The 23,348-nt window shown below is 37.6% G+C and overlaps 1 protein-coding gene across 1 annotated transcript in view; it reads left to right on the plus strand.

The window, feature by feature from the left end:
* Thsd7a (thrombospondin type 1 domain containing 7A) overlaps window positions 1-23,348 on the plus strand; it is a 385,076-nt gene that overhangs the window by 153,749 nt on the left and 207,979 nt on the right. The window contains exon 2 of the mRNA XM_076913691.1: window positions 10,915-11,746. Coding sequence (XP_076769806.1) covers window positions 10,915-11,746 — 832 coding nt within the window. The remainder of the gene's footprint in view (window positions 1-10,914; window positions 11,747-23,348) is intronic.

Consider the following 23,348-nt stretch of genomic DNA (forward strand, 5'->3'; position numbering starts at 1 on the left):
AATGAAGAGGCCCAGAATTGATCTCAGCCTATAAGTTACACAAATTTATAGGTACCTATATAAAAAAATACACAGAGCACAGACATGATCCATGAGCATGTACATGCATTTGCACACATGCACACACACACACACACACACACATACAGAGAGGGAGGGTGAAACATTGTTGATATTACAAACATAATTTTCCAATAGCCACTTTGGGAATACCAAAGTCTTAAATTCTACGATGTTGGAAGACAACTCCAGAGGGAAACTCCATGCTTACAAAACTTGAGAAAAGAAGCAAACTGAGCACCAGAATGTATGACTTTCTGGTTCCTGACTGTGTGACTAGAGGTGTCATGGCACCGGTAGGTTTCATGCCATCCCCACTATGATCGACTGTACCCTCAATCTGTGAGCCCAAATAAACCCTTTCTTTCTTAAGTTGTTTCTGTTAGATATTAAGGAGAGTAACTAATAGAAAAGTCTAAAAGCAACCGCTTAGTTTTTCTGTCTTGTGGATTGACAGGCAGTTCTATAATGCATTTCATGAAGCATTCATGAAGAAAATCTGTGGAGTCAAAATCAGCCACCTGTAGTGGATAATTTAATTGCACATATTTGCATTGACTTTCCCTTAATCCCCCATTACTGTGTTACTCTGTGCCTATTCTATAGCTGTAAAATAATGCTAAAATAAGCTATGCCTTTTCTTCAAGTTCTACTTTCAATAAATAGAAGAGAACAAATGCTTTTTAAAATTTGATTAATAATCACTAGATCATCAGGAATTTATACTGTGGATGCTCATAATTTTTTGTATATTTAATTCTTTTAAAAACAAAATATCCTCCCATGCAATACATTGTGATCACAGTTTCCTCTATCTTCACTCCTCTCAATCCATACCTTCTCTACACCAGATCCTCTCTCACTCCTTTTCCTTTGCAGAAAAGAGCAGGCCTCCAAGACAGAATAGCCAAACAGGACAAAACAAGACACAAGAAGATGGGACAAAAGCCCTTATATTGAGATCAGAGAAGCAACCCATTAGGAGGAAAAGAGTCTCAAGAGCAGGCAAAAGAGTTAGAGACACGACTGCTCTCATTGTTAGGAGTCCTGTAAAAACACCAAGTTAACAGCCATAGCTTATAAACAGAGGGCCTGGTATAGACACATACAGACCATATGCTTGTTGCTTCAGTGTCTGTGAGTCCATATGAACACTATCTAGTGTGCCATATTCTCCTGCTGTTCTCCATCCCCTCTGACTCTTATAGTCTTTCCTCACACTCTGGCTTGGTTCCCTGAGCATTACGGGGAGGGATGCTATGGGCAGCTCTGCTGCCAGAGGAAGCCTTTCTGATGTCAATTAGACAAGGCACCATCTTTGAGCACAAGAGAATAATATTAGAAATCATTTCATTGATTTTTTGTTGTTGTTGTTGTTGTTGTTATTGTTAGTCATGTCTGGTTTTATCCCAAGTCTTTGAGCTATCCAATCTCCACTTCCTGGCTATTGAGGCAGTGTAGAGCTCAGACTGTCTTTCATGGGGTAAGCCTCAAGTTAAACCAAACATTGGCTGTCTACTCCCACAAGTTCTGGGCCACCATTGCCTCAGCACATACTGCAGGCAGGACAGATTATAGGTGGAGGGTTTTGTGCCTGGGTTAGTGGCCAAGTTTCTCTTTCCATATTTTGCAGAGTACTTTCTCATGACGAAGAGTCTAGAACATTGGGGTGAAGACTCCGTGCAGGCACAGCTCTACCTCTCTATATTTAATGAGCTGTGTGGTTGTTGTCCACTGCAACAACTCCTCCCCTCCCCCACCCAGAGCCCTCCCGCTTCCACTTCAATCCCCCAATCCTCACACCCACTGTCAGGTTTCAGAGAGTAATCTTCTGTCCTAGCATTAGCCTGGGTTGTTTAGGGATTTGCACTGGACTCCTTGGCCAACAACTCACCCAAATGCAACCAAGTCCCACCACTACAAGCGTTGTTGAGCATACACAAGATGGTCAATTCAGAATCCGTGTCCTCCATTAATAGGAATTCTCATGAGGGACATCTTCATGGATTCCAAGGAGTTTCCACTGGACTGGGTTTCAAAATATATCATCGACTAAAAGATGGAACTACAAACACATAAAACTATTGGAAAATATGTCATCCAATTTTATGAATAGTTCAAAGAAAAGATAACTTCTTCAAATTTATTTGTATTAGATATTTGCTTAAACAGCAGTGAGGAGATATATAGATGATTATAGAGATAGAGATAGATGATAGACGATATAGATATAGGATATAGATATTCAAGTGTGTCTGTGTATGTGTATGTCTGTGTGTGAATCACTCAGCACAAAAACTGTTACAGTAATCATTTATTGGAGTGCAGTGATTGGATGGACTTCTATATATTTTATTGAAAAATATCAGTTTACAACATGAATTTTAGTTTTTTAAATTGCCAAATGCTTTGACTCTCTTATTTGCTTTACTAGAGAGTAATTTAACAAGAGTATCATTGCTGTGACTAGGCATAATTATAAATTCCTGTAATAAAAAAATTTAGAAAGTCGAGGCAAGAGGATCTGTAAAATATTGTCACATAAAGTGTGAATCTTTTTACATGAGAAAAAGGTACTTACTTCCTTGTAATGACATTTTATTTTTCATGAGATGGTGGGAATAAATGGTATAACTCATTTTATACTGTATTTTATCAAAATAGAACCCAGAGCCCAGAAGCCTGAGTAATTTTCTCAAAAAGGCTCAAACACGGTTGGTCCTAAAAATAGATAATTGTATTTAGTAATTGTTAAACAGATTTTCTAGTTCCTAGTTTTCATTCCTTTTCTCATCAGATTTAAGTGTGTTCTAATTTTAAACACTTAATTTGATACTCTTATAATCTTTATGGGAGTTTAATTACTTATTGAAGATGAAAGCACATTTGACTTCCATGGTAATCGTTCCTTATCCACCAAACTGATTTGTCATTTGAGAGGTACACTTTAAATTAAATTTAATAAAATTAAAATTCAAGTTAAAGAGCTATGAGCTCTCCTTCTCTTCTTCCTCCTCCACTTCCTTCTCCTCTTCTTTTTTAAAGCAAATGTATTCATACAATACATCATGACCATAGTTTCCTTCCTTCCACTCCTCCCAGCTCCCTGTTACCTTCCTCTTTCTCAGGTCCACCACTCCTCTGTTGCCTCTGCAGAAAAGAACTTGCCTCCTAGAGAAAACAATCAAACAGGACAAAACAAGATAAAATAAGGCAAGACCAAAGCCCTCATCCTGAGGCTGTATAAAGCAACCCAATAGGAGGAAAAGAGTCCCAAGAGCAGAGAGAAGAGTAAGCAGTCCCCTTACTCTTTAAGTAAGGAGTTCACCAAAACAGCAAGCTAATAGCCATACCATATACACAGAGGACCTGTGCATTTATGGCTATGAAAATATTTCAAGACAGACAACTGAAGCACAAACAACTGTTTTTCACAGCAAACCTTTCAGCATGTTTCAATGAGCACAGGGCAAGCAAGATTGTGTTTCGGTTCTGAAGAAGATCCTGGCAATCTCAGAGACAGTTTCAGGACTTTCTTGGAGATAGCAGTACTCAAAGGACTGGAGTGAAAATACTCAAGTGTGGGTAGAAGGTGAAACAAACATAGAACTCCTCCAGCAGGAATCCACATTTGGAGCAACAGTTATAGAGAAGAGAGAGGGATGTTTTTATAAATTGCCATTAGCAGGACTAATTGGTACACTTTCCATGGGCACATCATGTAGAAGAGCTGGAAATTCCAAAGCTTTGAGCCAAATTGTATGTCTATCCTACCACACACTCATCTTAGTATTCTTTCTAATACCAAACTGATTGGAAAATAGCTGTCCCTTGGGAGAATATCAATTGAGCCATGACACGGTGATGGAGCAAGGCAGAGCTTAGGTATAAACATAGAGAAGCAGATTAAGTAACTATGTGTAGTTAACTCTGTGTGTATATAGTGAAATGAAATTATTTTGTATGACATTATGAGATGTAAATGACGATTATGAAACAAATTAATTCTAATCCTGTTTAGATATGTAGATTAATATAATTGCCCAGTAGGTTGGTTAACAACAACATATGAAGTCATTTAGGATTGAGACATTCTCTATATAGCAGCAATTACATATATTTTTTACACGCTCTGCTTTAGTAAAAACCAAAAGGATACACTTTTGCTATCTGTAAATTTGAAAACATAACTTTATAGCAAACAAGACATGTGAATCGGTGCCTTATAAAGCTGAGTAAATGTTCTTTGACCTTGTACTAAGCAGGACATGCTAGTCCAGAATCACCTCCAAGAGGGAAAACATATTGTCTCATTTGAAAGATGCAGATGGATTTAGCCAAATAAGAACCTGCCTCATTTAAGAGTTTTATAGCAAACAAGAATGGAGAGTAGTTTGCATAATTTTCTCATGTTCCTTTAATGGTGTTTACCTTTTATAAGACTCTTTAGAACAGTTGGTGGCCACCTGTCAATAACACAGCCTTTTATGGACTCAATCTTTTACTGTTCTAGTGCCCTTGACATATAAAATCAACAGCCTTAATAGAAAAGAGTGTTGAGCTAGTTAAGACAACTGCTAATTTTGAATGTAGTAGTTCATCTTTTGTCCAAGGAAACAGAGAAATTTGAATTATACAAAGAAAATACAAGATGAGTTATAAAATTCTACCTAGTAAAGTAAAAAAAATCTATTTTTTTCTGAAGTTTTTCAAAGTTGGTATACAGTTGTATTTTATATACTAGCTGCATGGAAACCAAGCCAAGTACCATTTGCATAATGTTTTCTTGTCTCAGTGTTACTTAATTTTAAATGCATTCTACTTGGAAATAATTGTTTTGTAATTGTATTCATGAATAAATACTTCGGGAATACAAATAGTTGCTTTTACTTATTTTTTGGTAGAAAAAGAGAACTACTGTTTCTCTCCAGATTTGCATAAAATCTGTCAAGCTGAGTGTTTTACACATATTTATTGACCTACATCCTAGACAGATTTGGCATGATAGTGAATAAACACAGTCTTACAATCTGTACACAGGGAGACATTTCTATTCATAAAGTGATAGTATCCAAGCCTTAAACGAAAAATCTGTTTATTATTCATTTGTCCGATTAGATTTCAACTTCCTCTAAATTATCATGAACAAAAAGAAATGAAGCAGATTTCAACCCATGGGAAATTCTTCTTGCTCTTGTTAGAAAGCACATACAAACCACACCCTGTCTCCACATCTTCTCACTCCTGGTAATGTTAGCTGTAGGGCTAACTTTTAACCTTTGTGCAGAGATGTTTAATGCTGTGTGTTGCTGTCTCACATCATGCTTGGCAGTGAACCTTGTGTTTGCCTTAATAGAATTTGCATACTTTGTTTTCAAGCTGTATTTTAAACCTTGTGCGCTCTTAGAAACAGAGTGGCTAATTGGGTTAACTATGCTTGGTTGTCAAGAGCAATTTTAGATGTGGTCTTCATTCTAGGCAGTGCGTGATTATTTCAAGACTGCTTGGAGGGCATAAGTAGACAGCCATTCATTGGGTATACTGTGGAGAAAATCGGATCTTTCATGAGAGTACTTAATTGCACACAATGCAATACCCAATGTGCAATGAAAAGATAAGACTGCAGTTAGAGCCTGCAAGGTGGATGAGTTCTTTGAATAATGATTGTATTGCCACCTCTGCTTTTGAATTTACTCTCATGCATGTTTTTCCTTAGGTTCATTATAGCTCTCTGTTGCATTTTCATGGAATATGCTATTATCTAGTTCTCAAAGTGAGTATATGCAAAACTGATCATTGTTATCTTTGAAAAGTCAGTTAGTAATAACCTGGACTGGATGCGAACCATATTTGCATTTGTAATGTCCTTTTGTTTAGTGATTGAAATATCTGGAGAAAGAGATAGAAACTATCGAATACAACTAGTTGTCTATTAAATTAGTGTCAGTGCAAAGTTTATATTCATAAATATAATAAAAGATGGTCCACATGTATGTATGATATTAAATACTACCAAATAATAAAATCAAAGATACATTGTATGCTTATATGAGTGTCTTTATGTATCACAGGACTATATACAGTAAATATATACAATGGAAATTTGTAATTAATAGTGTAAAAGAAGAGTATCAAAAATGTTCTTACTTTTTTATTAAGTTAGATTTACAATAAATAATGTCATATGTTTCTGTGCATCAAAGCATCGACAAGAAATTTTTAAAATTCTGTTGTTCAATAACTTATTTTCATTGACTGTTGTGTAGCTATCGCTTATGAGTTACATTCACTGAAGGGCAATAGAGGGAGAAGCATACAACTCAGAAAGTAAGGAAACATGATCCAAAATCTCAGAAAGTTATAATGCTTACAGAACTGCTGCTCATCATTTTAAAAGCTTTTGTATTAAAAATAATTCATATAATAAATTTTGATCATGTTTTCCCATCCCACATCCTCCCTCCCTACCTACCCAACTTTATGCTCTCTCTCTCTCTTTCTCTCTCTCCATTTCCCTCTCACTCGAACACTCTCTCTTTCTCTCACTCTAGCTCTCTCTCAACAGACAAGATACAAACAAATAAACAAAGCAACAAAATTAAGAAGCAAACACACAACCCACCCCCACAGAAACACAAAAACAGAAATCAAAATAAATAAGCAAAAATCTATTAGACAGGGAATGCCCAAAATAGGATAAGAACTGTAAAAGACCATTTAGGCCATTTTGGTTTGGTCAACCAACCACTCATGAGCATGGGGTTAAGCTGAAGTGTGGTTTATAAACACAGTGAGACTCCATTGGAGAAACCTGATTTTGCCTTTGTAATTGGGTATCAATTTCGGATAGCTTCTTATGGGTGGGAGCCTGTGTTTACTTACTCTGTGCTAAGGTGTACACTGCCACAGTCTCTTTGTGAGCTCATATGAGTATCAGTTCTGTTGTGTCCAAAAGACCCTAAACCTTGAGAGGAGAGCTTGAAGAAGACATCCAATCATCCAATTTAGGACTTTATGCGTCAGACTCTCTCACCTATTTCACCTTGTGTAGTTGTGAGCCATCAATTGCAAGAAGATACTTCTCTAATGAGGGATGAGTTATATACTGATCTATAGTTATAGCAGTATGCCACTAAGAGTCATTTTGTTGCTCTGTTCCTTTGGCACAATAATAGTATTCAAATGTTCTTGGAATAACTAACCACTTTCTAATTAGAATTCCATGAGACAGAACAAATGCCTGACCCTGCTAATGTGACTAAGAACCTGAGACTAAATAGATCATGGACCTTGGAGACAACGTACTATTGTTATTCTGCTCTAGGACCATAGCTTGTGTCTAATCTTATGTAAACTGTACAAGACTGCTAGCAAGAGGAAATCTGCTTATTTTAGGAGCAGTCTGCAAGGTGGGCAGAGAACTCTAGAGATATAAGTGAGTGACATTTGTAGTGATGAAGTTGTTTGTGAGTCGTCCTCATATGCTTCTGTTAGTAACCCCAGTGAACTCATTAGTTCACCAGACTAGCCTTAGGTGGAATCATTTCTCTGGTCTTTCATTGGTGACCTATCTGAGGGGAATCAATTTTTGTTCATGTCTTTTCATGAAAAGGAATGCAAAGCCAATTAACCCATCTTTATAGTAGTCATCACTATGAACATTTATATATAGTCATCACTATGAACATTTTCTACAAAATTCTTCTTTTGGCTTTATTCTAGGAATAAAATACTAAATATTAGTTAATTTTGTATAATCTGACAATTATTGTCAAAGATGGAAAATAATGGTACATCAATAAATTCTCAGCCAGGCTTTGTAGCACATGCCTTTAATCCCAGCACTTGGAAGGCAGAGGCAGGCTGATCTCTGTGAGTTCAAGGCCAGCCTTGTCTAAAATGTGAGTTCCAGGAAAGCCAGAGCTACAAAAAGAAACTCAGTTTCAATAAAAAAAAAAGAAAGAAAAGAAAGAAAATAGGAAGAGAGAGAGAGAGAGAGAGAGAGAGAGAGAGAGAGAGAGAGAGAGAGAGAAATTATCTTAGGTTCTGGATTTAGTTTCAGAGTTAGCACAAGGCACCCATGCTTTAAAATATCAACTGAGCAGTATGTAGTTTAGCCTTGAGTCTAATATAATTGTGCCTTCCTGTGGGAAATAGGATAACAGCTTTATTCAAACACAATGGAGAGAACAAACTAAAATTAAAGCTATGTGAAATTAATCCTAAAGTTTTATACATTCTATAAAGTTTCCTTATTAAGATGCATCCTTATCTTTAAGATTCTCAGATGGAATATTTTGCAAGTCTGTAAGAAATCATCAAAAATATTTTAGGAAGACAATTTACAGAGACAAAGTAAAAATAGGATTAAAATATCATTCATTAGGTACTTTAAGTTGACACTTTCAACAAATTCACTGTCTTTTTGTTTATAAAGCATTAACATCAACATCTATGGATGCTATTTTCTGAAATTTATTTTAAATCCTTATACAATTTTATGTATGAATTTAATGAAATAATACTTGGGATAGACCAAATCTATTACTATTTTAAATGAAAAGATGACTAGCCCAATATTTCAGACAACTCTCACTATTCTGTTTACAATTTTGTGTCACTTGTAAGAAAGACAACATCATGAAACATATTTTTTAAATAAACATAGATGCTATAAATGCATTCTTTGCATTTCTTCTCCTGTAGTCTAATGGTGTTCTGCACAGAGGGCAGCATTGTAACCTAAAGCTCTGAATGTAGGCTTTATTGGAGTCTGAGTGTCAGAAGAGTTGGGGCTAAAATGCAGCTGGTGTTATTGTTCATTCAAGATGTGAATTTGGAAAACCAGACTCATTTTCTGTCCCATTTTTCTGTGGCACAGAATGAGTCCTTTGCCTATTTTAATGGTTTTCTTTTATTTTTTCCTTCCTTCAACCATCTTGCCGGAAAAAAAAAACTTATGCATAATCTAGACATGAATAAAAATAAATGTGAAGCCAGACCTTTTCTTATGGAAGTAGGGCTGAGGAAAAAGAGGAGCAGCAGCAGCTCTGTGTGTGTGTGTGTGTGTGTCTGTGTGTCTGTCTGTCTGTCTGTCTGTCTGTCTTAGGGAACCCTAAGACTATCATGTAAAACTTACCTCCTTAGGACTTGTTGATGACAATCAAAGGTCAATAAGTCCTCATCTTCATAACAACATTTTGAAAATTATGTGTTTATGTGATCTTTGTGTTAATTCTCAATTCTAAAATGTATTTTTAATTTAATACACCAGAATTTGTAAACACCCTAAAAATAGTATTGAATTGTCTTAGAAAAAGAAGTAGATAAGACTTGGTGCCTTTTCCAGTCATCATCCGAGAGGCTGCCTCTGGCAGCAGATGGGAGTGGGTATAGAGAGCCACCGCCAGACATCCTGTAAAGAGTGTGTAAGTCGGAGATCCCATCAGACCTCTGAACTTGAAACTCTGGGAAACTGAAGGGAAAGGAAGAGTGTAGGACTCAGAGGGTTTGAGGATACCAGGAGAACATGGCCCACCAAATCAACTTAGCAGGGCGCATATGGGCTCACGGGGACTGAGACAGCAAAGATGGGGCCTCCATGAGTCTGCACCATGTCCTCTGTACATACAGGTCCTCTGTACATAAGTTACAGCTGCTAGATCAGTGTTTCTCTGGAACTCTTAAGTGTGGGAGTAGGTGTGTATCTGCCTCTTTTGGTTGATCTTGGAAATCTTTTCCTCCATTTTATTTGCCTTGTCCAGCCTCAATGTGAGGGATTTCACCTTGTCTTATTGTATCTTGTTTTGTCATGTTTGTTGGTTTTTGGAGGTCTGCTCTTTTCTGAAAAGAAAATGGGTGGGGGGAGTGGATAATAGGGGACACAGGAGGTGTTTAAGCTGGGAGGAGTGGAAAGAGGACAGAGTGTAGAAATTGTGGTTTGATGTATTATGTGAGAGAAGAATCTATTTGCAGCAGAAAGAACGAAAGACAGACAAACAACACAGACCACGCCTACTTAAAAAATGTTCTCAAACAGCAAACCCCCTTTCATACTCAAACAATTGACTCAAGTGTCCCATAAAATTCCAACTTATTCATATTTAACAAATGAATTAATTGAAAGAAGTCAAAGTCAGTGTTCAACACAAAGGTCAGACTGTTGAGAAGTTTTGTTTTTCAGCTTATTAAATGTCTTTACTCATCTCTATAGTTCACCGAGGTTTCTTTTATATTTACAGCAAGTACCCTTAAGAGAAAAAAAAAAAAAGATTTTTTTGATTTCTCAGCTTTAGTTACCGTGAAGTTCCACTTTAAATTCTATCAGCAACACAGTACACGGCCATTAGACTTCTTCCAATGTAGCCTGCAACAATAAAAAAGCAGGTGAGAGAGAGCATTTTTCTGCAAAATAGTTAATTGCCCAGGCGGAGAAAGCCTGGAGGAAAAGGCTTTCATGAGGGGCTATTTTCTTTACCACTTACTAAAGCAGAGTTCAAGGTGTGAGACAAGAGTAATGGGTTTTCTCTGTGACTAGTTTCTGATGCCCTTTATGAGCAACAATCTTGATCTACCTGAAATAAAGGAAATGAATCAAAGCAAACTTTTAGTAATCCCAAAAGGGCCAGAAGTGAAATTGCCCCAGCTGTTACCTTATATAGACTCCTTGACACAGTTTCCTCTTGTAAAAGTACTCAGGGACGAGCGTTACTTTCCAGTCGTCTCGTTCAGGGACCTACTTTATAAGATGTCGGGAAGTTAATGTACTAAGGCTAGAGACGTCTTTCTAAAATGGGAATAGCATGTCACTTTCTTCCTGCAGCCCTGCTAACTAACTCTTGTGCTGTTTTATAGGTCCCTGGGGACGCTGCATGGGAGATGACTGTGGACCGGGCGGCATCCAGACACGGGCTGTCTGGTGTGCTCACGTGGAAGGCTGGACAACGTTACATACGAACTGCAAGCAGGCTGTGAGACCCAGTAACCAGCAAAACTGTTTCAAAGTGTGTGACTGGCACAAGGAGTTATACGACTGGAGGCTGGGCCCCTGGAATCAGTGTCAGCCTGTGATTTCAAAAAGCCTGGAGAAAGCAAGAGAGTGCGTGAAGGGGGAGGAAGGCATCCAGGTGAGAGAGATAATGTGCATCCAGAAGGACAAAGACATTCCCGCAGAGGACATCATCTGCGAGTACTTTGAACCCAAGCCCCTCCTGGAACAGGCCTGCCTCATCCCTTGCCAGCAAGACTGCATCGTGTCTGAGTTCTCGCCCTGGTCTGAGTGCTCCAGGACCTGTGGCAGCGGCCTGCAGCACCGCACTAGACACGTGGTTGCACCACCACAGTTTGGAGGCTCGGGCTGTCCCAACCTCACTGAGTTTCAGGTTTGCCAGTCCAACCCCTGCGAGGCGGAGGAGAGCATGTATAGTTTGCAGGTGGGGCCCTGGAGCGCATGCTCAGTACCACACTCACGTCAAGCCAGGCAAGCCAGGCGTCGTGGCAAGAACAAGGAGAGGGAGAAGGAGAGAGGAAAAGCCGTGAAGGATCCAGAGGCCCGTGAGCTCATCAAGAAGAAGAGAAACAGAAATAGACAAAACAGACAGGAGAACAGATATTGGGACATCCAGATCGGGTATCAGACCAGGGATGTGATGTGCTTAAACAGGACTGGGAAATCTGCGAACCTCAGGTAAAGTCTAATTACCAGTAACATACCTATCTCCTGTCTCCAGAAACAATAGGGACTTCAAAGTCACTGTACTGACTCCTGGAATAAACATATGACAAATACTCCCTTGTGCAAGGCTTATGGGCTTTGGTAGATCTCATGGTGGTGGCTATATTTTGTCTATGTGTAGACCTCACCCTATTTAAAAGTTTTCTAGCCTATGAATGATTCTCTATGACAAAATACAGCTTCTTGGGAAGGACACATGGGTCAGTGGTAGAGCAGTGGTGAGACCCAAAGTTCAGTTCTCAGCACCACAAAGAAAGAACAACACTGCTTCTTTACGCAGTTTTTTTCTCCCAACAAGAAAAGAAAGTAAAATTATTTGGAGCTTGGAGTATTCAAAATCTTGAATACAGATATTTATCTGAATGAGTTAATAGAATAAGGCACACTTGTAATCTCTCCAAGTTTATAGCTTTTTTCAGAATTACCCTATAAACAAAACCTGCTCTTAACAACTACCTGGGGAACCATACCTAAGAATAATATTCTCTCACATTTTATAAAACAAAGTAACTCTCTCCAGAGAAGCAAATGGGAAGCAGCAGGAAATAAGGTAGTAGAAGGTATTTAACCAGGAGTGGCCTCACTTTGAAAATGTAATTAATTCCTAGATGGGAATCATTTGGCAGATTATCTTCTGGCACGTAATGACTACGTTATGAGAAGGTACCTCATGTATGATTCATTTGTTGTGAAAATGTTATTAACTGAGGATGATAGGAAGGATATGACATTCTCTGGATTGGCTAAAGTTTGCTCTTAGATAAGCCAGACTATCTGGGAGTGGCTTATCTGTTTCATTTGCATAATTGCCGTTCCTGAAATATTTATGAAGTTAAGATTTGGATCGAACCTCAGAAATTATAGCACCATCAGTCAGAATTTTATATCCTATTTATTGTAGCATTGACATTGGGTGTGCCATCTCCTTTATCACGCAGTCTGTTCTCTTGATTACAACCATGAGATAAATGTCACTGATGCCTCAACCCGTTTGCCTTTGTTGAGCAGCTGGAGACCGTTTCTTGTTGCCCCTGGAAATCTTGTAAAGATTACGATTTGCTGTTTACTTTGGAGGTTGGAAACCTAATAGATTGTGTGGGATGCCTGCTGCTTTCTCAAATAACCCACTGGTTTATTTTTTTCCAACGCTCTATCTTTGCTTCACCTGTTTCTGTTTATTGACTTGATTGCTGTGGATTTTCAGATATAGGTGAGAACCTGTTTGGAAAAGGTTATAGCTTAAGTGAATGAGTAAATAAAAAGGCACGATTCATTCACCAGAGACAAAGCTTCTCTCTCATAATACTGTTGTTCTGGCTGCCTCTTATTTTAGTTCATCATTTTATGGTATTAGATACTGACCTGTGGGCGGTGCTTATGCAGCAAACTCTCTACCACAGATCTACCTGCAGTTCTACCTGCTGTTTTGAGCCTACTTGGCTCTCTGTCCCTCCTTTAATCCAAACGTTCCATTTCGGCTGCGCAGTGACTCACATCACCCCTTCATAGCATCTTCCCGATTCTGCTTACTTTGCTGAGTGTGTCTGTTTTTCTGGCCTCCATTCACCAGGTTCATTTCATGTGTTTGTGTGTGTGCAAACTTCCATACTGATACATTTCAATCCACTTCCTGTCTGGTTCTTCTCTAACAATCTTTACTCCGTTGGCTTCAATCCTCTCCCCTGGAGTAGTAGTTATCTTAGTGGCTTGGCTTTCACTGAGCAACTGAATGAGCCTCTAGGGCAATGTTGAGTTGACTCATGCTGTCACTGGGTTAGCATTCAGTGGAGGTTCAATTTAATATTGACTACTCGATTAAAAGTGTAGTTAGGTGTGTAGCTTCCATTGCATAAAGCGTAATATTCAAATCAGCTGTGTGAATTAAGTAAATATACTTAAAATGTGGAGAATTTTGTCAGCCACTTGCATCTTTACATACATTTTATTCAAACTTTACACCACTTGGTCAAGGAAGCCAGTACAGTAAAACATAAACTAGCAAAGAACCACAAATCAGGGATTTATTTGTTGAATTTAAAATATGGGATAGGGAGGTGGCAGAGGGGGTAACTGGCAAGTGGGATATCATGGGATGGGGGGTTGGTGAAGGGGGTAACCAGGAAGTGGGATATCATTTGAGATGTAAATGAATGGAATAATTAATAATAATAAAAGGAAAAAAATTTTTTAAAGAAGTTTAAATAATCATTGAATAATACATTAAATAATACAAGCAATAGTTCGTTCCAATAACTAAAAGAGCTTAGCTAAATAAGCCTAAGAATCTTTGGGCACTTTTCTATAAGCCAATAAAATGCTTCAAAGAATTGCTGCTAAATTGCCTAAATTGCAAAGGCATACACCCTGCTTTCAAACCGACCTTAATCAATAGAGGTCAGAACTGCAGCCACTGCTCATTCTTTTTATAATATTTTTTTATTCTTTAATCCTTTTTTTACAGTCCAGACTTCACCCCTCTCCTGGTTCCCCCAACCCCCAGCTCCCTATTCCTTACCTCCTTCCCCTGTACCCCTCTGTCTCCAAAAGGATGTCCCCACCCCCCACCCCCACCCCACCACGTGCATCTTCTCTCAATGAGGCCAGACAAGGGCAGTAAGAAAGTCTCAGTCTCAGACCTCCACTGCTGCAGAAGTTTTGGACAGTGTGATATAACACAGATAGGAAACTTGGACATCCTTTGTGTCTTGCTCTTTTGTGAACACTTAAAACCTCCACAGATGCTGGAATTTTCACTGGCGTGAAGGTGTTATAGAAATAATGTGCTTTCTTGGTCGGAATTCACTCTGCACACTAGAGATTAATAATGGGAAAAGCTTTTTAAACCTGTCTTTGCTAATGCTCAAAGTGGAAGTGGCTTCAAATTGACTTTACTGACTTATATGCATACGTGCTAGGCTTATACACTCCACATCCGATCTTACCCTGAAATCTTTTCTGTTCCATCCCCAAGTTACACGTTGAACATTTAAACAGAAGCAAGAGAGTGCAAATCTGTCCATGTAGGAACATGGACAAGTTACGCAGTAAACATAATTGCCAGGGATATTTCTTACATATACTAAGGTTGGTTTTGTTTTGTTTTGTTTTTTTAATAGTTGTTACCAGGGTTCATCTTGCAACCTGGCAGAATAATGCTTTTCCTCGTAAGAGTCTTTGTGCTTGATGGTGATTGTGACCCTGAACTGCCTACTTGAGCTGTCCTTTACAGGCTTGTTCTTCCATATGGGGATGGGCCTAATGGCTGGTTGTAAGTCAGGGTTGTCTCCTTTTGTTATGGAAATGGAGCCTATCTGAAGATTCATCTTCTGAATAAATGTTAGCCGAAACTTTAATTGTGATACAAATTTCATTCTCAGTTTCTACCAAGTGTGGTTAGCACACTACTTATCTTCTGGTAATTTTGGAGGCAGTGCTCTTTAGCTGAATACTACTCTGTATAGCTTAATATTTCCTAAGCAAATTTCTTAGCAAATCCTTTATAGCGTGTTTTACGACTTCAGGTTTCTCCTGCGTCAAAGGGAATGGCATTTCCTTGCTATATATAGCAGGGACTGGCATAGTAAAAAAGATTGCCCAAACATCTTTGGGTTTTGTTTAAAAATTGTTAAAGGGTAATCTTGAGCAAGGACACACACTTTCAGCCTGTCAAATGTTGTATATGATAATACTTACTAGAAATTAATCAATTCACTTGCTTGTCATAAAGTCTCTATATCCTTAGAACATATATACAAATGTCATTCTACTGGGATATCATGGGATCTAGGTATCTGGAGCTCTTCATATTTTTAAATATATTGACATTTAAAACAACTGGATGGGCATACCACTTTCTATACAATGGTAAAGGTTAAAGTTGTGACAATCCATTGGGGAGGATTACCACACTTAAAAGAACACACATTTTTTTTTTCCCCGTGCAACAGTGACGTCTAGACAGGTTTGAATAGAATCTTACTCAGGCTAGGAATCGATGAGATAGTATGTTAAGCCATTTCTCTAGAAAATCAAACTGTTAAAGAACAATGTGGCCCCAAACTATTCTCACAGAAGCCTAGGGCATTAAAATGATGGTAGAGAGAAGCACAATGGCAGGGGGCCAGCTCCAGCCTTCAGTGAGTTCAGTCCTAATCCCACACTTCTCCAAAAGCCATTTCACTCCAGAGTGTTGCTTGCTGAAGGAAGGACTCTCATCTGTATCTTAAAGGCACACATTTCAGGAATGGCTAGGAAGTGTACTGTAAGTAAAAGGAGACACAGTTAGTGGAAGTGCTTGATGACTTTTGAAAATGCCTTCCACTTAAATGCACTTTGTTTTGTCACATCTTCTAACAAAGCCAATTAGTTGTAATTACAAGCCCATTGGAAACGTTGCCAAGAACTGTGGGAACTCAGCCCCTGAGATTCCTCAGGGAAAAAGAATGAATTTGGGTTTGAAAAGGATTTCTGGTAGTTAAATCAAAAGAAGTAGATCTAGCCAGCATTGGGAAAATTGCATAAAGCAAACACATGTACCAATACAGTGAACAAATACAGGCCAGAATAATATAGTAACATGTAGAAATACTGACACACTGATCTATAAGTCTCTGATTTTTGTTATTAATTTCATTTTTGATTATATCTCTAGAAAATAAGCCAGTGCATACCAGATGGCAGGGAATAATGATTCTTACGTGGCTTTCTGGTAATATTAAGTATTTTTATTACTTTATTTATCTATGTATTTATTTATTTATTTGCAGTTCAGTTGTTACTCACCTCCTGGCCCTCCCTCCCATAGTTCCTCATCCCCTTCCTCCTAACCCTGGCCTACAAGAGGATGCCCTCTTCCACCCAGGCCTCCCCATTCCCTGGGGCCTCAAGTTTTTGTTTGTTTGTTTGTTTGTTAAGTCAGAAATTTTGTAACACAAGTTACACTATATTTAATTGTTAATCTGAAACTTATATTGCTATTCAACAAAATCAATGTCTTTATGTTTGATTCTTATTTTACCTTAAAATACCAGTTATTAACAGATCCAGTATTTGTTCTTAGGAATACTTTCTAGAGTCGTGATATGAAACTTGAATATAAACTGTGCATGGTGCTGAATGCCTTTAATCCTAGTCCTCAGGAAGCAGATGGGCTGATCTCTGTAAGTTTGAGGCTGGCCTGGTATATAGAGAGAATTTAAGATAGCCAGGGTTACTTATCGAGACCCTGTCTCAAACAAACAAACACAGAAACCTCATAAAATAATTAATTTTAACTAGTAAACATGCATATAAATCTGTAGGCTTGACAGCTGTCTGTAAGCTCATCAAAACAACTGGAGGACTTAAAATAATAGACAATTGGATAAAAAAAAAAAACCCAAAAAACTAAAAACTAAAAGACAAAACAAAATGAACAAGCAAACAACCAAATGCAAAGTTGTGGGATAGCTCAGCAAGTAAAGGTGTTTCTGAGCAAGTTTGGGCAGCTAAGCTTTATCCCTTGCAGAACACACATAAAGACAGAAGGAAAAGAATTGACTCAGTTGTCCCCAGACTTTTATAAGCAGGCTGTGACATTTGCATCGTGTCATCCTCTCCGGACCTCCTGCCATTCTTCCCTATGTGTGTACATACACGATAATAAAAAGAAAGAAATGTTACATAAGCATAGGCAAATCCATGGTCTCAATTCAGTGCAGTTATAAATAAGTCATGTGCATTTTTTTGAGTGGAGTAGTATTTCTATAAAACTGTACATGCGGTACAAATTCTATGATCACAATGAGCCTTCATAAAAAAGTGTCTAGCATTGTGGACATACAATCTTGTATATCCTTCTTAGAAGAAAGCTCATTCGTTTTCAGCATGTGCTGCAGATCAGTTCATCCTGACGCAGGGTACATTTCTACGCAGTGACTATGGAGTCCCAGCACAACAGCCTTGGCTGAACCTGTGAGGTTTCACTCACTTGATGCACTGTCCTCTGGCTCCTGGGGCCCTTTCCCACACTAAGACTTTGAGAACTGATGAAATTACAAATTTAGTTCTATCCTTACCAAAAAGAAGGAAGAAAATTACCTGCTATTTAATTATTGACTCCTTTTAGGTTATTCAGAATCCATTTATAAAATGACTGTTTCTCATGCATACATAACAGGCTTTTAGATTTATAATTTTCCAATAGTATCCAGTATGGACATGCCTGTCAGATAGTCCTTTTCATATCTTGCAAGCCCTGGCTTCTTCTTGATTATGCTGAGAAACAGTCCCTGTGGCTATTTCTTCTTCTTAGAGAGTAGATACTAACAAGGAAGCCATACTCGCCTCGGGAGGTAAGTGCTATCAGGAAGGTCCAAGCCAGAGTTATGAAAGATCCAGTCTCGGACATTCTCACTCTGCTTCTGTGTGGAAGGATCTGTAAGCAGAATATTCTGGAGTCTTTCTAGTTCTCTTCTTTTTCAGATTCTACCAAAGGAAGGGGTGATAGTATTCTAGAAAATAGAATGAGAAAAAAGATGGGATTCAGCAGTCTTTAACAAAGGCAAAGCTCCTCTCTAGGTCTGTAACTTTCCCAGTGCCCAGCTCTAATGTGCTTCATCATTGCCAGGCAATTTCTCTTTTGTAAATAATAATTTTATTAAACTTTTCAAATTAATAAACATGAGCTTGAAACTTGTTTTCTGCTGCCCTACTAAGTGACAGCTACATGTAAGAGTAAAATGTCTGAACCACAAAATGGAACACTGGCACACATCAGAAAAGCAAAGCAAAATCCATTTCTCGGATCCTAGTTTTTCATTATAACTAATCGGTCCCTAAAAAATCAACAAAACATTGAGGTGCCAAAGGAAAGGGCATGCTGGCAAAGAACAAGGAGGGGAGTAGTGAGCTCTTCGTGAAAGGAAGTCAATAAGACCCAGAATCCCTTCCAAAGGGATGCTATTACTAATGCTGAGTAGGTTGCAGAGATTTGAGGGGGTGATGCAGAAAGAAGATGAAAACAAAAAGCAACAGCTCTGACATCTGGAGGCCAATGGTAGCTCATCGTGCAGAAGTGTCATGTCCACAGGCTGCTCATATGTCAGGCCAGGTTGAAGTGGCTGGAAGAGTTAGCACCTGCTGAAACCTATAGGGCTTGAGAAACAAAGCTTAAATATTTGAACTTTATATCTTCTGGGTATAAACATCTCTAAATTTAATCATAATGACTTGTATGCATGTGTGAAGATGAATGAGTGTGTGTGTATGTGTGTGTGTGTTATTTATTGATGTGATGCAAACAGGAGGTTATAAAAGCATGTTACTTGTATAAAATCAGAATAATTAAGCTTTAAGGTAAAGAGATTAGAAAATAATGGCTTGAAATCATTATGGATTTAGTTTGCATTTGACAAGGTTCTTTTCCTACGTGTATGTGTATTTCTGCACATGCACTTGTATGTGACTGTAAGCATGCACATTTGTGCATGCAGGTGGAAGCTGGAAAATCAACCTCAGGTGTCCTTCCTCAGGTATTGTCACCTTGATTTATGAGACAGAATGTCTCATTGGGCTGGAGCTTGCTAATTAAGCTAGAATGGCTGGTCACATACCTCCAGCATCCATCTGTCTCTTCCTTCCCAACACCATGACTACAAATGAACACTATTATGCCCACTGATTTCAGATGGGTTTTTGAAATAAATCTAAGGCCCCACGGGTTGTACAGTAAGAATTAAACCAATAGTATCTTCCCAACACTTTACTTGGGTTGTGAGTCAAACCACATTTGTGTGTGTGTGTGTGTGTGTGTGTGTGTGTATGGTGCAGTTACTAAGGAAACTTGTTATAATTCTCAACAGATATTGATGTTTCAATTCATGAACTGCGACCCTTACAAATAATCCCAATAACTTGTCTTTGGATCTGACTAAATTAAAGTTTCTCCACAGACATTGTTTTAGTTTCCAGTATCACTGTTTGCCTGGGCCCAAAATGTAATAATAGGAAATAAGTAAAGCATGTATTTGTCTACAGTTAGTTAGAAGGAAACACATGCCCATTCATGTTCCTTCTGCCTTGGGTGTTTACATTCATTTCAAAATACTTGAGTACCCAAATGGTAAAAACAAATCCTAAGAAGCATATAATCTCCACTTAACTAATATTGGATTCAAGATACATTTGTGGTCAAAATTACACGGCAGGGCATCTGCTTTCCTGTGTTCAAGTCCCTAGTTAACATTATTTGTTAGTTATAATGCATTTCTCTTAAAATATGTGATTGAATTTATAGATAACCACATTTTCATCTTTTCATTCAAATTCATTCTACTTCCTTCTCTTCATTTCTTCATTTTGATATTATTTCTTAAAAAAAAAAAACTACAAACAAATAAGTAGCTGAACCGTATTTCATATATAAGGACACACATGAACATGTCTACTTAAATGTATTAATGTTTATAATCTGTATAGGGCTAGGTAAACTGTTGCTTAGAAGAAAGACGCAATATTAACCAGTACAGTTTCCACTCAACTAAAATAATGAGTACCATGTATTTAGGTCCAACAAACACTGACTCCCTGATATTTAAAGGAATCTTTCCATTTTTTAAAGCTTGAACTTTTTGGTAAATTACAAGGCATCAACTGAGGACTATGGTAAGTGGTAAGTCTGTGAGCTTTTGAAACATGTAAAAAATGTTGCTAAAAGATACATTGTATTCAATTAAGAGACTATAAGCTTATGTTTATTTCACAAGACACCATTTTCAATATATCTCGAATCTCAATATTATGGAGCCTGGTGAACACCAAGCAATTGCTAACATGTTGTTAAAATAGATTTTCCTGTTAATATTAGGAAATGTGTCATTATTAACATCATAAGTACACACTGGTACTTTCTTGGTATTTATTTATTTAGCTTAATATTTGTATATTATTAAGCACCCTTATTTGAGTTTTCTTCTACTCATGTTTTTATATTTTTAATTGGTTATCTATCTACCTATCAATCATCTATCTATTTATTTTCATGTATATGATGTTTATATGTTAGGAACATACATGCATGTGGAGGTCAGAGGACTTTTGAGAGTGAGTTCTCTCCTTCCATGGTGAATTCATAGGATCCAGTTTGTTTCCATGTTTTTATGGCAAGTACTTTTACTTACTTAACTTCATACTCACACTGTTTCCACATCTTGAATCCATTACATTAGCTCGTCACAAATGTCACTTACTTGCAGTTGATAAAGACAAACTAAGTCCTCCTATTATGACTGTCTACCTGTAACTCCTAGCACATTCAGACTATCAAAGTGAACATCAGGGTCACTTCCCAATTCTAAAGTAAGACTTTATCACAGCCAAAATGTCTCTACCTCCCTCAAACTTTTCTGTGTCACTTCCTTTGAGTATTTTTAAATCACTTTAGAAAAGGACTGTTGGATTTGAAGTATCCAAAACCAAGGGACACGCTTTCCCAGAGAACTCACTGGAGAGGACTCGCTGTAATAACATGAGGTTTATTGATACTGGTGCACCAGGGCTCCCTTGTATGTAGGCAAAAGAGCTCCGAATTAGAGTTGGGGGCAGTATTTATACCATATTCCCAGGGCTCATAAAGGCAGTTTTACCTCTTAATCAATAACTACAAGGGCTGATTTTAACAGCTGTTCCCAAGCTTGGTTTCCATTCCCATGCCCGGTTGCTAAGTAACCCAAATTTGCACCTAACAAAGAAGGTCAGCTTAAGTAGCCTCTATTTACCCAGGTTTTACTGTGTTAAGGGCTAATAAACTCCTATCTTGGGTCCTTCTTCCTGGAATGTCTGTTTGAGTCTTTGGAATGTGCTCTTCCCAGGATGTGTCCCTGGAGGAGGTTAATGTTTGAGTTTAAAACTAAAATCAGAGCTTTTTATTAATTTTAAGTTTCTACAGTACAATTGACATATAAAAAACATACACATGTAATATATAGCTATTTACTACATAACAGGGTTTTTCTGATTACACTAAAATATAGTGGAGTGTAAAAATTCTTACCACCCTGTGATGTTGTGGCTGATGTAATATAAGAACATTGCTTTGCTCATGTGTTTGTTATGGTACTGGGATAAACACACTATGCTGCCAATCATATAAAAGCAATACAATACAATCATATAAAGGCAAAACAATAAAGAATAACAGATATAAAGTAGGTTATACTGTCTAGGTTTTTTAAAATATATTCTCTAACGCCTACAGATGAACTAAATCAACTCATAATACCTCTTTCAAGTGATGATCATATATATCCTTAAGAAATTTACAACTGTGCACAGCTGGCTGAGTTTAGTGATCAGAATATATTTGTGAAACCATAAAGGCTATAAAATAACATTTGTTACCTCACAACATTTTCTTCTGATCCTTTATATTGTAACATGGGTTTACTAATATTATTTTATGTGTCAAGAACATTTAAGATCTATTCTTTTACAAATTTTAAGTATAAAATACAACATGAACCATTCTTGTGTAATGAAGACTCTGGGACCAGACAACTAAACAAAAGAAAACTGAGGTGAAGCATTTTAAGTAGTTGATCTAAGTTACAGGAAGAGGTGTGGAGTTTCAACTAACTTTGAATCAGGTCAGCAATATCCACCCCACGCAAACTAAATATGTTTCCTCCCTCACTTTTTCTTGGCTGGCTTTATTGGTCCCTCGCAGTTGGCTGTTCTGTTTGAGTCTCTTGCCTGAGGTGGTGCACAAACAAGTTTCCTGTGGGAACAGGCACTCCCTCCAGCAGAGCAGACTGTGATTGGGGTAAGTGACCTTGTAGCTCCTTGGCAGTAAAAGTGATCTCACCCATTGTTTTCAATTATTGGCTGGAATTTGGCTAGCGTCACATCAGTAGTAATGAGTTTTCCTCTGACAAATAAATCAATAAGGGTTTTTAAATAGGAGGAAACATTTCAAAAGAAAGGAAAACACCATAATTCCCATAGGATAAGAAATTAAATAAATCATTATAAAGCTCTATTTGTATAATCTAATTAAGAATCCACTAGCTTACAGGGTTTACTAACAAGTTGCATTACAGTCTCACATTTTTTTAAATTTAATTGCCTTTTAAAATTGTTATTCATTCTTTGGCTTTAATTCATAATTGTATTGTGCAGTGTTCTTTTCTAATTTTTTTAAACTTCATTATGTGTGAGAATTTATGTTTGAAAGCTACCTTTTTTATTTTGATTACAAATACAGGCGCACATACACTAGTTTCTAACAGGATGCAGTCATAGGAGCATTTCTCAGTAGTACTTACTAGGCTAAAAATGTTTTCAGATAAACAAAATGACTGTGCTATGCTTAGTACAAGAAGCCTCTGTACTGTAAAGTCTTGGAATGCCAACACAATCATGCGTAGTGTAGTGTTCTGGAATAAACAAAGCAAGTTCTTTCAACAAGAAATACACTAGATGAAGATACTCATGTAAACCATATCTACATTTGTTTTTAATGAATATGGAATATAGTAAAAATGTAACTTTAATATTAGCTTCTTATACAAATATAGAA

This window comes from Arvicanthis niloticus, chromosome 15, assembly GCF_011762505.2.
Source record: "Arvicanthis niloticus isolate mArvNil1 chromosome 15, mArvNil1.pat.X, whole genome shotgun sequence".
In the NCBI taxonomy this organism is placed as follows: Eukaryota; Metazoa; Chordata; class Mammalia; order Rodentia; family Muridae; genus Arvicanthis; species Arvicanthis niloticus.